This window comes from Xenopus tropicalis, chromosome 6 (genome assembly GCF_000004195.4).
Source record: "Xenopus tropicalis strain Nigerian chromosome 6, UCB_Xtro_10.0, whole genome shotgun sequence".
NCBI classification, from domain to species: Eukaryota; Metazoa; Chordata; class Amphibia; order Anura; family Pipidae; genus Xenopus; species Xenopus tropicalis.
In genome coordinates, this window is record NC_030682.2 from 62142279 (window position 1) to 62157798 (window position 15520).

The 15520-nt window shown below is 37.8% G+C and overlaps 1 protein-coding gene across 2 annotated transcripts in view; it reads left to right on the forward strand.

Annotated features, from left to right (window-relative positions):
• bbs9 (Bardet-Biedl syndrome 9) overlaps positions 1–15520 on the forward strand; it is a 160187-nt gene that overhangs the window by 62090 nt on the left and 82577 nt on the right. For both annotated transcript variants that reach the window (XM_012964735.3, NM_001016821.2), the window contains 1 exon segment: positions 8639–8779. In XM_012964735.3, the coding sequence (XP_012820189.2) occupies positions 8639–8779 (141 nt within the window).

Here is a 15520-nt window from a genome sequence, read left to right on the forward strand (position 1 = left end):
GCAACAACACCATGAAGTCCAAAGAACACACCAGACAGGGATAAAGTTATTGAGAAATTTTAAGCAGGCTTAGGCTACAAAAAGATTTCCAAAGCCTTGAACATCCCACGGAGCACTGTTCAAGAGATAATTCAGAAATGGAAGGAGTATGGTACAACTGTAAACCTACCAAGACAAGGCCGTCCACCTAAACTCACAGGCCGAACAAGGAGAGCGCTGATCAGAAATGCAGCCAAGAGGCCCATGGTGACTCTGGACGAGCTGCAGAGATCTACAGCTCAGGTGGGGGAATCTGTCCATAGGACAACTATTAGTCGTGCACTGCACAAAGTTGGCCTTTATGGAAGAGTGGCAAGAAGAAAGCCATTGTTAACAGAAAACCATAAGAAGTCCCGTTTGCAGTTTGCCACAAGCCATGTGGGGGACACAGCAAACATGTGGAAGAAGGTGCTCTGGTCAGATGAGACCAAAATGGAACTTTTTGGCCAAAATGCAAAACGCTATGTGTGGCCGAAAACTAACACTGCACATCACTCTGAACACACCATCCCCACTGTCAAATATGGTGGTGGCAGCATCATGCTCTGGGGGTGCTTCTTTTCAGCAGGGACAGGGAAGCTGGTCAGAGTTGATGGGAAGATGGATGGAGCCAAATACAGGGCAATCTTGGAGTCTGCAAAAGACTTGAGACTGGGGCGGAGGTTCACCTTCCAGCAGGACAACGACCCTAAACATAAAGCCAGGGCAACAATGGAATGGTTTAAAACAAAACATATCCATGTGTTAGAATGGCCCAGTCAAAGTCCAGATCTAAATCCAATGGAGAATCTGTGGCAAGATCTGAAAACTGCTGTTCACAAACGCTGTCCATCTAATCTGACTGAGCTGGAGCTGTTTTGCAAAGAAGAATGGGCAAGGATTTCAGTCTGTAGATGTGCAAAGCTGGTAGAGACATACCCTAAAAGACTGGCAGCTGTAATTGCAGCAAAAGGTGGTTCTACAAAGTATTGACTCAGGGGGCTGAATAATTACGCACACCCCACTTTGCAGTTATTTATTTGTAAAAAATGTTTGGAATCATGTATGATTTTCGTTCCACTTCTCACGTGTACACCACTTTGTATTGGTCGTTCACGTGGAATTCCAATAAAATTGATTCATGTTTGTGGCTGTAATGTGACAAAATGTGGAAAAGTTCAAGGGGGCTGAATACTTTTGCAAGCCACTGTATATATATACACACATATATATATATATATATATATACACACACACACACACAACGTATTCTTCTGGTATAAGTCAACTGTTTATTAATGCAGCTAAAAATCAGCACTAGAGGGTGCTGCAGTTTCACAAACGTGTAGTTGAAAAATCCTTTTGTGTTACTGTTGAATAAGCCAGTAAATGGAAATGGGATAGAACACATCTACATTACATTAAATATATTTACTTAGCTAATGTCACACCACACATTGATGTCGGTGCCAGATACCGCCCGTGCACAGATACCGCCCGTGCACAGATGTTGACTTTAATCCTTAAAGGGCATGTCAACCCCAAAAATAATGTTTTGCATAATTAAAGAAAACATAATTCTAAGCAACTTTCCAATATGAAATAATTACAAATTTGTACAGCTTTAACCGTTATTTGTAAATGTAATTGCTATTGAAAGCTGCATTTTCTGAACTCCTGGTTGTTACATTTTAAACAATGTTGCAAAGGTCTTGCTTCTCCAGCAATACAGGTCTGTCATTCTTCTGCCTTGTGTTACAATGTTTCAACAATCTGAGCCACCAGGGCAGAGAATAGAAAAGGACAGGTAATAATAGCAATTATAAATACAAATAACGCAAAAACCATTACAAACTTTTAATAAATGTATATTGCAAAGCTGCTTAGAATTTTGGTTTCTTTTATTAGGCAAATTATATTTTGAGTTGCCTTGTCCTTTAACTCTTTTACTGCCAACGACGTATGGGATACGTCGTGGCAGTAAAAGGGCTTAACTGCCAACGACGTGTCCCACACGTCGTTGCCATTTAAGCGCTGCTCTCATGCCGCTGCAGAGAGCTTCTATACATGGGGAAGTTTTGGCACATAATACACTGACAGGGGGCTCTGTGTGCAAAAGCTGAGCTGGCAGGCAAGAAATCCTTATGCGCTATTTTCATTCTGGGTTCAGTACATACCGCAGACTTTGGTATATCTATGCATATTGGGCATCAAACTGTTCAGTAGACCATAGGTGTTCCTTGGTGATTTGTCTTTATCTGATCTTTATCAAGAAATTGTGAGAGATAAATGCGGCAAATTGCTAAATTTTTATGCGATTTTGAAATGTCATATAAATCTGCAAACTTAGGAAAGCTTTACAGCTTGGTACTTTGAAGCAAGAAGAAATGTTTACCCATCATAGATTCGGGGGGATGTGTACTTTCCAAAAATATATGGCTTTCTGGGGTGAGCATACTTTTTTTGTAGCATTATCCCACATTATCCCACATACATAAAGGATGTAAATGTGTTGATTTTGCAGGAGCTGAAATGATAGATCATATGGGGGTATGTTCCCATTGGGGCCCCTACATGCCACATACTTAGGTAAACCTATACATATTGGGCATCAAACTGTTCAGTGGACCCCTGGCGTTCATATTCAGGGTGTTTTATCTTGGTACCTAATACTATGTGGGAGATAAGATGCTGCAAAGTGGAAGCTTTGAGGGGATTTTTTGAAATGTCATCAAAATTGCTAACTTTAGAAAAGCTGTGCGGCTTGGTACTTTGGAGTAGAAAGACATGGGTACCCATTTTAGATTCGGGGGAATGTGTACTTTCCAAAAATATATGGCTTTCTGGGGTGAGCGTACTTTTTACTAGCTTTATCCCACATATAATGATGTAAATGTGTTGATTTTGCAGGAGCTGAAATGACAGAAATGACAGTACATATGGGGAATGTTCACATTGGGGCCCCTATATGCCACATACTTAGGTAAACCTATACATATTGGGCATCAAACTGTTCAGTGGACCCCTGGTGTTCAAATTCAGGGTGTTTTATCTTGGTACCTAATGCTATGTGGGAGATAAGATGCTGCAAATTGGAAGCTTTGAGGGGATTTTTGGAAATGTCATCAAAATTGCTAACTTTAGAAAAGCTGTGTGGCTTGGTACTTTGGAGTAGAAAGACATGGGTACCCATTTTATATTCGGGGGAATGTGTACTTTCCAAAAATATATGACTTTCTGGGGTGAGCGTACTTTTTACTAGCTTTATCCCACATATAATGATGTAAATGTGTTGATTTTGCAGGAGCTGAAATGACAGAAATGACAGTACATATGGGGTATGTTCACATTGGGGCCCCTACATGCCACATACTTAAGTAAACCTATACATATTGGGCATCAAACTGTTCAGTGGACCCCTGGCATTCATATTTAGGGTGTTTTATTTGGTTACTTTATGACCTGTAGGAGATAAGATACTATAGACTGGATGCTTTGAAGTGATTTTTAAAAAAAATCACAAATTTTGATAAAAACCAATAACTTTAGGAAAGCATTGCGACTTGATAGTTTGGAGTAGACAGACAGTTGTGCCTATTCTGTATTCCCCAGAATCTGTTCTTTCCAAAAATGTACAATTTTCTGGGATAAACCTTCTGTTAGTGGAATTTTTGCCCTTGAAATCTAAAGTATGCAGCTTTCTGAAGCAGTGCTTTGGAAATTTGGTAGTGTACTGCTGGGAGTTTATGACCTATACAAGTGAGAAATCTCCATAAATATATTTGGTATTGGCACGTTCAGGAGACATGGGACTTTCCAAATCAGTTGTATATTCGTGCATAAAATAATTTTTGTTTCTAGTATGTGTGATTATATTATGGAAAATTTGATTTTTTTTTTGCATTTTTAGACATTTAGAAGCCTATATCTTGTTACAGAATTGGAATTACACAAAAATTCTACTATTTTTTGAAAGCTTAGGTTGTTCTGAAAAAAACGATATATTGTTTTCCTGGGTAAACTAAAAGTCCCCCCCGAGGAAAGGCCCCTAAATTGAAACAGTGCAAAATGTTCAAAAACTGTCTGGCAATACAAGTTCCGCTTTGACCAAAACAGCTGGCAGTAAAAGGGTTAACTGCCTGTTACTGGGCGCTATGTGCATCTTTTAGGTTAGTGACAGTGTCAGACAGTGGCTATCAATTTCAAAGGCTAATTAGTAATTAGACAATACATGGCAGGTCAAAAATATGTACATTCTATATCTGAATTTAATTATCAGCCCTGTAGCTTGCATAACAGCAGGACCTTATTTTCTGCTTGATGATTTCCGGCACTCAATAAGCTTAGTTTCTTAAGAGCATCCCAAAGCATAACGAGCATGTGACTGACACTGTCACTCAAAAGATGACCTAACAAGATCCAAGATGGGAAGAGTACATGAAGGCAATTTTTACTACTGTTATAGAGCTATTTATATTTATATAGTAATTTCAATCTAAAATTGTACCTTTACTTCTCCTTTAACACTGTCATCATCTATTTTCCAGATGGCTGGCTGTCATTGTTTATCATTATGTATTTTTTAAATTCAATTTTTTTTTTTAATTTAACATTGTCCGTTCAGTGACAAGCAAACAAAGCCCTCGATCCTTATTTGATCCCCCAACCTTAAACGGAACCATCCCTCTCTGTCTTTATAAGAACTGGTACTTGGTATTTTTTGAGCAATGAGTGTTGGTAATCATGGCTCTGCTTGTCAAGTAGCTGAGAAGAGGTGGAGGCTTTTCTAGATTAAAAACCTAGTTGGTTAACTCAAAGGGAGGGTTCTTGCTTTCCATGCAATTATTCATAAGTGGACATTTAAATGTAACATTTAAAACCCTACTTCAACAAATCATGTAGGAGATCTAGTTGCCAATGATGCATACCAAAGAAAACTCTTTAAGCCTTTGCTCAGTAACTTGGGCTGAATTTAGTGGAATCTGCTTGATTTCAGTGAGAAACATATTATCTTTGTTATTTAACTTACTTTGGATTAAATCCTGACAATTATGATTGAATGAACAGAACAGAACATTTAATGCACTTAAAAAAATATAGTAATGCATTTATTTAACTGACAACCAAACCCCAAAAATAATTTCTATGATATATTTCCATGCCAACGTACATATTTTTTATTATAATGAGTACATTTTAAACTAATTGTTCGCCTTAATATTACATTTTAGAATGGTATGGCATAAGAATTCTAACACAGGTTGTTTCAGGCCTATGTAAGGGAGGCATATTATTGACAAAACAACTGACAGAAAGTTATCAGTGTTATCACCATAAACCTATTTTACAAAAATATTTCAGTTGGAAAGATTAATATGTGTGGGGTGAAAAGGTTTTATTTGAATTTTTGTGCCTAAGAAAATTGCAATCGCCTAACACACTGTGTAAGTAATTTATAGACCTCTGTGAATAACAGAAGGTTGATAGTGAGACAAAACAGGAAGGAATAAGAAAAGGTTTGGCAACCAGAACTGCTACTGCTTGGTCATAATGTAAAATGATTTTAACAGAACTTCTAAATGCTATTCTTGAAGATATGGCTTAAACAGCAAAGATTTCATATATCAGAAACATAAGCTATAGGGGTCCTGAGCAAGTCTTGGACGTCAATCTGCTATACAACGTAAAACAAAATTAATGAATAGGGGGTATATTTATTATGCTGTGTAAAAAGTGGAGTAAAGCGTTTCAGGAGGTGTTGCCCAGGGCAACCAATCGGCAATTTTTTGTAATAAAAATAAATAAATTAGGAATATTCTCAGAAATGTTACATAATATTGCCACTGAATCATAAACATATAGTTTACAAGACAATGGATTTTGTAAGACCAATACTATTCCACCACACCTTAGAAGTTCTTTAACTTTTTCACCTAAATATTATTCTAGTATGAGCCAAACCATCACCTTGCAAAGTGCAATTTCAAATGCAATCTCTATGTTTTTTCCCCCAAAATGCAGTGATTTTCTTGAAAATTCCAGCATTGTTGCAGATGCAAATAGGCATTTGCGTCCAGTTCACTAAAATGGACACAACTGCACATGTGCTTCATTGAAAAATAGGCACAGTTTGGTGGTTTTTCTAGTGTTTTGCTGGCAGGGTGTTGACGAAACCCGATAACTACCGCTTGGTCAGGAGGTGGCAGTAGCTCCTGGGGTCCCCTGCATCAATAGGTACAGCAGCAGGAAGGATTGAGCAGTGCAGAGCACAACTAGGAGTGTATTTTGGCACAAGTATTTTTAATGAAAGTGGTTTTACAAGCAACTGACTTCGGGGAATAGCACAAGTTGCCCACTTTGCTTGCATACGTAAATGAGCCCTATTGTCTTTTTTATGTCAAATGATCCTGCATTTTTATTGTTCTTCATGGTTTCATGTTTTAAGTGATAAATCTGTTATAGGTAAAGAACAGCAGAGATTCTCACAGTAGATGTTAATGCAACAGAATCCTAAATCTTAAGTATATATAGTTACCATGATGAATCTCTATACAGTCGAAACTACTAGAAGTGTGCGCAACCAGGAAAAATATTTTTTTATCTGTGCTAGTCAGAGCAAAAATGTGTTCGCTCACTCCTGTTACATAGGATATAATAATGTGTTTTAGATACTGTGTTTTAATAATAATACAGTCATTATTTTAGTAATAATAATACTGTGTTTTAGAGATTTCAGATTGTTGTGGCTCAGAATGGGAGAATCTTCTTCAACAATCTTCAACTATTAATACAATAAATATTCAAATAACAATAAAGCAAGCTGGGCAAACAGTTTAGTACACTCTCTGTATTAATGTGTCGCTATATTTAAGTTATGTCTTACTTAAAGGGGTTGTTCACCTTTATATTAACTTTTAGCATCATGTAGACCAGTGCTGTCCAACTGGTGGCCCGCGACCCCCCTCTGTGTGGCCCCCCACCTGTCTGGCTGCTTTGATGGTTTACTCTTGTATAAACTTTAAATGGTATCAGTACTGAGATTAACTGCCCCCCTGCATGGTTCTCACCTCAGATTCAGGCTGTAATCCCTCTGTATTGTTTAAACATGTAATCCCCTGTTTTGTTCACACTTTTTAATCTATGCATTGTTTACCCCCTGCAGTGTTCACACCTCAGGCTCAGTCTGTAATCACCCATATTGTTCGTCTGTTCACACCTCAGACATTGTATGTACTGCCTGAACTATGCTGCCTGTGTGTAGGCAGCATAGGGTAGGCAGAGTATGGCACAGAGGCAGCATAGGGCAGGGAGGGTATGGCACACACAGGCAACATAGTGTAGGCAGAGTATGGCACATAGGCAGCATAGGACAGGGAGGGCATGGCACAAACAGGCAGCATAGGACAGGGAGGGTATTGAACACACAGGTAGGGTAGGGCAGAGTATGGCACACACAGGCAGGGTAGGGCAGAGTATGGCACACACAGGCAGCATATGGCAGGTAGAGTATGGCACACAGGCAGGGTAGGGCAGAGTATGGCACACACAGGCAGCATATGGCAGGCAGAGTATGGCACACACAGGCAGGGTAGGGCAGACACAGGCATCATTGGGCAGGCAGAGTATGGCACACACAGGCAGCATATGGCAGACACAGGCATCATTGGGCAGGCAGAGTATGGCACACACAGGTAGCGTAGGGCAGGCAGAGTGCTGCCTGTGTGTGCCATACTCTTTCTACCCTATGCTGCCTGTGGGAGGTGAACCTGACAGGGATTTGTTCTGGGAGTTTGTTAGCAGTTGGAAATAGTCATTAAATGGTCCCTAAGGTGTGTAATTATGTACTGGGGGTTGCTGTGCTATCCACAGGGGAGGAGAAGTCATATGGATTTTAGGGTGTGTCTTAATATGACATAATTTAATTCTTTCACATATGAATGATGCTTGATATCCCTGCAGTGAGGACCAAGCATTTGGGTTTTTGCTGCACTACCACCATTGTGATAAAATGGGTGTAGGTTGAAGTGGGTGTGGTTTAAAAGGGGGGAATGGCTTCCATTAGCGGCCCTCCACCATGTATGCGCGAGAAATTCCGGCCCTCGGCACCGCGGAAGTTGGACAGCACTGATGTAGACAATGATATTCTGAGACACTTTCCAGTTGGTCTTTATTTTTGTTTGTGGTTTTGTTTTTGTTATTTATTTTTTTTATTTAGCAGCTCTCCAGTTAGAAATCTGAGCTGTAATCTGGTTGCTAGGGTCTTGTTTATCTTAGCAACCAGGCAGTGGTTTGAAAGAGTGACCGAATTATGAATAGGAGAGGTCCTTCTTAGAAAGATAAGGAATAAAAAGTACAAAAATTAAAATTGTATTTTTGCCTGTCTGGGTCGGTGACCCCCTCATTTGAAAGCTTGAAAGATGTAGAAGAGAAAGGCAAATCATTCAAAAACTATATATTATAAATAATGAAGACCAGCTGCTAGGAATAGGACAATCTATGACATGTTAAAAGTTAAATTAAAGGTGAACCACCCCTTTAACATTTTTATCCTTCCTTATTTTATGTATTCCTTTTGTATACTTGACTTTTTGTGCATTCTTATTTTTTTTTCTCTACGCAGGTGTACCTCGAGTTGTACAGTGTAAATTTCGACTCCCTCTGAAGCTTGTTTGCTTCCCAATACAACCTTCAAAAGTAGCAAATCACAAGCTGACAATTGATACAAACAAACCTCCAGTCAATCTAATTAACTTGTTTCCAGGTAAGTGTGGTAAATGTAGAATTTATTGTTCCTTTTTTGATCGCAGATATTAAGGGGTATATTTATCATGCTGTGTAAAAAGTGGATTGAAGCATTACCGGTGATGTTGCCCAGGGCAACCAATCAGCAATTAGATTTCAACAGTTAGAAAACCAATACAAAGCATCTAATTGGCTGCTATGAGTAACATCATCAGTAATGTTTTAATCCACTTTTCACACATACGAAAGTTTCGGATTCATTCAAGCTTTGGTATCGTGACTTTCCTTGGGCCAGGTTGGAGCTGCAGAGTGCCATTGAGTCCTATGGGAGGCTTCCAAAAACATGCACAGAAGGATCAAAGTTTGAAAGGATTTTCCGCCGTTTATGATTGTTTGGATACGAAAATGTTGTGACTTTCTTATCGCCAATACAATATCGTGACTAATACGATTTTTTGTAAGCATTTCCATCATATTTGCGATCATCAGAAATTATCGTATCCAATACGAATTTTACCCATTTTGGGATTTGAACTTGTACTTTGATGAATCAGCCCCATATAGTTACCAAAGAAAATAGCTATCAGAATAGCTTTGCCTCTTACTTTAATTTAAGCAACCAGGCCCTTTCACAGAGTAATAGACTCTACAAAGTGGTGGTTTACAACATATCTTTTGGTATAGAATAGAATGTCCTGTTCTGCAGATGGTATAGAATGTCCTATGCATAGCTACTTTTTCATTTTTTAACTTTTTGTAATTATTTGCCCACTTCTTCTGCCTTTTCCCAGACTGCAATGTAAAACACTATTGGGTTTATCTGGTTGTTAATGTTACTGACCCAAGCAGCTCAAAAACTATGGCTCTGGGAGCAACAATATTATTGTTATTGTTGCTTTGTATTACTTAACCTTTCTTTACAGAACTTTGCTTTTTTTTGCTAGGGTTAATTGTACTCTACAGATATCTCCTGTAATTATCAACTAGACAGCTGTTTCTCAAAGCCACAAAGGAAAAAAATGAAAAACAATTGCAACTTGTCTCGGAGTATCATTAAATGTAAAACTGAACTGCCCCCTTGAACGGTCTGAACTGAAGTGTTATTCCAAGTCTTTTTCACAAATGTCAGCAAATAATGATACATTTTTAAGACAGATATAAACCCTTAAAGGAAAAGTAACACTAAAAATTTTTAACTAAAAAATCTATTTTACCCTCCCCCAATAATTGCCCTATCCTGAAAACCATTTGTTGTTTTGAATGCTTTAGTAGAAAATACCTGTAAAAAACTTGGCTTCCGGTCATTTGAACGGCGATGCAGGGAAAGTTTCAGGGGAAGCGTCCACTATGCGGCGATCGAGCCTAGCCTTCCTTCTGTATAGGAAGGAGTCAGGCTAGGCTCGATCAATCGATCGCCGCATAGTTGATGCAGCCCCTGATACTTTCCCCAGCATCGCTGTATCGCCTTTGTTCAAATGACCTGAAGCCAAGTTTAACATTATTTTTGTTATAGTTTTTTACTTATTTGCCGCATTCTGACAATTTTCAAATGGGAGTCACTATTACTCCATGACCTATAATTTAATTGTTATTGTTACTTTTTACTACTTATTTTTCTATACAGGTAGTAAATAATAAAAAATGAAGACCAATTGCAAAATGTCTTGGAATAGCATTCTCTACATTTTACTAAAAGTAAACTTAAAGGAGAAGGGAAAGCTAAGTCACTTGTGACTTTAATCGTTTACCTTGTACCCTGGGCTGGTGCCCCTGTTAGGAGAAACCTGCACCAGCCCGGGGTACCTGTAGCGAACGCTTCCTTCTTCCGTGTTTCTTCTGCCGGCAAAATCCCTGGGCCGAATTTGTTGTTAACGTTCAGCTTTTCACTCTACTGCGCATGTGCAAGTGCGCCAACGCGGAAAAAGGAATCGATCGCTGCTACCCTGGGCTGGTGCAGTTCTCTCTTAACAGGGGCACCAGCCCAGGGTACAAGGTAAGCGATTCAAGTCACTTGGGGGTGCCTAACATTTTGGCACCCCCAAGTGACTTAGGCTTTCCTTCTCATTTAATGGTGAACAACCCCTTTAAATCTTCTTCTCAAGGTGTTGCCTTGGATGCCTTAAAAATAGCTCTTTTGCTGAGATTAGGGCTAGGAATATGAGATCTTTGGTGATCATCATTAGAACTGTATGTATAGTGACAAGACAAGACCAGTTACAAAGCTGTGTTATGCCAGAGGGAAGCAGTTCTTCCACCTGTAAAATACTGGGAGGAAGAGTGAGGGATATACAGATGTACTTATCAAAATGCACATTCAATTAACGTTACACTATAAGCACAGAAATCGTCAGACTGAGCTGATGTCCCAAAGCAACTAAAACACTACACAAAATGTTAAATAACTACAAAAAAAAAGTCTAAAAAAAAAAAAATCATATTCAGTGTCACTGGGTCTTGTACAACATGTAACTGCTGTACAGTAATGATTATGTAGTCACATGCCAGTGAGGTAAACAGTATGTTGTAAAGACACAGGGGAAATTGAGGGATTTTTGAACATACTGTGTGCTTTGGAACCTTGATAATGGGTTCTGCTTTATGGCTTTCAATTTCTCTGCAGAAAAGTATTTTGGAAAAAACAACTGGTGACATTTGAAAACCAAGTGAAAATGTGTTGGCTCAGAAAATATTTCAACCAGCAAAAATAAATGGGGACAAATATGAAATACAAATATGTAGCATTATTATTATTATTATTATTATTATTTTATTATTATTATTATTATTTTGACATTTGAAGTAAATATCAAGCAAGAGATTACTTTTTATGTTATTTAGATGTCTCCATACCTTTTAATATTTCTTAACATCTCTTTCTAAAAGATGGTAAATAACAGCTTTTGAAGCAGATTAATGAAACACCCAGTAAAACTGACAGTCTTACTTGTAAAGGCAGATTTATCAAAAGTTTAATTTTTTCCTAAGCATGTTTGAGAAAATATTACAATTTTACTTAAATGTAAATTTAATTTCCCACTTTTTTACACCAGTTTCTTATTTTATTTTACAGATCCTTTTAAGCTATTTACTGAAATATTTAACTTTTCTTAAGAGATTTTCACCTTAAAGTGTTTAACCTGTGATATTGTGAAAACTATTATTATTATTATTAGCACATACTGCATTTATTAAAGGAGAATGCAAGTCAAAATTCAAAAAGCATACTGCCCAATAGTCCTTCTATTTTTTAGTAAAAACGCCACACTTTTGGCTCACCTAACCAAATATTTACTCAGTCACACTTACTTCACATTTTCTAGAACAGGCAGCCATCTCTAAAAAGGTATTCTCCCTTCCTTTCCCTCCTTGCTTCATACTGCACATGTGTTTCATTCCCTCCCCCCTCCCCTCTGCCAGATCTGCTTCTGATTGGCTGGTGGGCATGTGTAGCTCAGAACAGGAGACAGGATCAAGTTACACACATGCTCAGAGAACAGGAAGGCTGCCGCTGGCAGCCTACAGGAAGGACAGAGAGATTTCAGTGATGTCACTGTAGTCTTCACACTGCTGTAGGCTGCCAGCACCATATCTCAGAGAAGCAAGCAGGGATCTGGGAATTTAGATATGCAGTAAGTACTTAAAAAGAATGCCTTTAGAATTACTTTTCATTGATATTAACCTTTCATTGTCCTTTAAGTGCTTACATCTTTATTGTACATTTATATGTACAGTAAATAGCTGCAGACAATGAAGGTATTGATCTACATATAAAGCAATCAGTAACTAATGCAAGAGGTAATAAGGGCCCTGCCCAAAAGTGCTTACAACGTAAAACTTAAAAAAGGCCCATGCAACTTATGGCCTGTTTATTTTGCCAGATCAATTTGCCAAAAACTTTTTCTGCAAAATAGAAAATTTGTATAATGTGAGTTTTGGGAATAGTCTTGTGACAATCTTTAGTTTAACGTTTTTGTATAGCAGTTATTTGGGGGTTTTTGGCCAGAAAAAGCAAAAATGGTTTTGTTTTTCTTAAATATGCAGCTAAATGTTTCTGAGCATAGCGCTTAGAATAGCAGATTGATGGCATTGGATAATGAAGGGACTGTTTGTTTTTTATTGCTTTTAGTACATTGTTAATATAATTATTATTGTCATTATCCTAAATAGAGCACCAACATATTCCTCAGCACTTTACAGAGGGTTATACATCATTTACACAACAACAAGAACTCCTCTGCACTCACCCATTATCAATATATAGGACATTAAGACATCCTGTGCTTTGAGCTACCAAGAAATGCCCCCCCTTTAACTAAAATAGAGATTGTTTGTCCATATATTGCAGTATACTTCATGCTGGCCAACTACCTCTCATACCTTACTTATGCGATTTATTCACTTAAGAATACTGCTTCAATATGCATATATATTGATAATGGGCGAGTGCAGAGGATCTCCTGTTGTTGTCTATATGTATTTTGTGGTCACAACCTCAGTGCACCCCCACCTAATGCTTTAAAGTGGACCTGTCACCCAGACATAAAAAGCTGTATAATAAAAGCCCTTTTCAAATTAAACATGTAACCCAAAGTCATTTTTTTATTAACAAATCTATACCCATTATATAAGCATTTAAAAGTCCCAGCTGTCAATCATATATTTGCCTGCCCCGCCTCTATGCCTTAGGCATAGGGGTAGGGCAGACAGTTACTTTCACTTTCAATTCAGAACTTCTTAGATGTCACTGCACTCCTCACATTTCCCCTCCCTCCTCACCATGTAATTGTGTAACCAGTGCATTGACATGAGTATCCGGTCCCCCCATACTGGCACAGAAACAAGATTTTGGCAGGATGCAAAGCTTGCCTTAATAACAGTGCCCACAAAATGGCGCCTGCCTGTTTTCTGCAATTGTGAATTCCAGTGCTGAAGGAAATAAGTTTAAAATAATTTATATAGTGTAATTGAAGTTTATTTTGCTTGATAAACACAATAGAAAACAATTTGTAATTATTTCTTAGGGTGTCAGGTCCCCTTTAAAATGGAGTGGTTAAGCACAACTTTCCCTTTTTTGCTATAGTTTATATATCCTTTACGCCAGTCCCTGCCCCATTATTATTTATTATAGCATTTGCTGAACTGGAATATTTCCTTCTTTTTCTTCACTTTAGCAAACTGTATTCTGTATCTTATCTTCTCCATTTTAAAAGCATAACCAAAATCCTATGTAGCTTTTACAATACTTAATATTATTTTCGAGAAACAAGAACATTAAGCTTGGTCTAATCAGAATCAGAACAATATTGTTAAAACCTCTGCAACTGCAGGACCATGCTCACTGTATTGCCTGTTAAAACAGTCTAGAACATCCCAAAAGCGCATTTGTCATGAGTATTGGCAGGCTCTTAGGCAGCAGACGTGCTGGCATTGACTGCAGCAATTTGAAAGCAGCTGCATGTCACTGAATTTTTCACTTAAAGCAGTACAAGTTGAATGTCCTGGCTTCTGCTGAAGCAAACTAAAAAAATGGCTTTAGTCTGCTGTGCACTACAATAAATAGACTTTAGCAGCAGTTCATTAGTCTGTCATCTTTCTTGCCTCCAAGGAAAACACCACTTGGGTACATCTTGAATGTTATTTAAGTGTTACTATGGTAGAAGTAAAAATAAAATTGTTTCTTATTTTCCATAATGTACTTGGCTAAATCAATGAGGGCTTATGGCTAGGTTCCTTCCCCATGTGTTTATGGAAGTTATATTGATTTAAATAATATTGGACTAATGACTATTAGGAAGTAAGATGAGATAACCTGAGATTTAATATTCTGTAAACTGATACTGTTATAATATATTTTATTTGCTGCCACTGGATCCATGAGTAAAGAAATTCACCTGAACAGTAACAGGCAATCTTAGCTTGATGCTATGCCACTATTCATAGTTTCAGCTTATTCATTTATTCATTTGTTATTTTAGAACTCCACATTTTGTTTAAATCATAGATTTATGGATGCTATCTGGATAGTAAGATTATCTGTTTTATCGTTATAATAATGCAAATTCGTGGAAGTGCTACATAGCTACCCAGCTTTTAAAAGACAAATAAAGCCAGAAACGCATCTCTCGTAGCCTTTTTTTTTTTTTGCCAAGAATAGTGTGCTAGTGTCTTCCTGAGCCAAAGAATATTATTTTGGGGAATTTTATAACATACAAATATTCATGATAATCATACATCTTAATAAGCTATTTTTTCACTTGGGGATTCAAATGGAAGGGATAGTTCACTTTTAAAGGGCATCTATCACATCAGTATTGTTTTCCCATATCAGAGGGGTGGAATGAGAGAGTTTGCACTCTAGTTGGATTAAAATATTGAAAACCACCCTAGTGTCTCCCTTGGCACATTGTTGGAGCTTCTGCTGCAGGCAGTTTTGCCAGGGCTCCCACATGTACATATGTGTTTACCCATGCTCTCTTATTATGCTTGTGACATGCTATTGGTCAATGTTTACCCCCCTCATGCTACATCACATACATGCACATAAAGAATCATTTGCTTCAGTAAAGCAAACAGTATCCCAAATTTGACAACAAGTTATTTAACTGTTCAGTAACTATAAATAATATTTGGAAAAACATTATTGATGCTTTAAATTAAACAGTTTATTGTTCATGCTTGAATGAAAAATAGGTTAGAATCCTTTTCCACTGCACGTAGTTTGCATCATGGAATAAGAATTCATTCTTAAATGCATGAATAG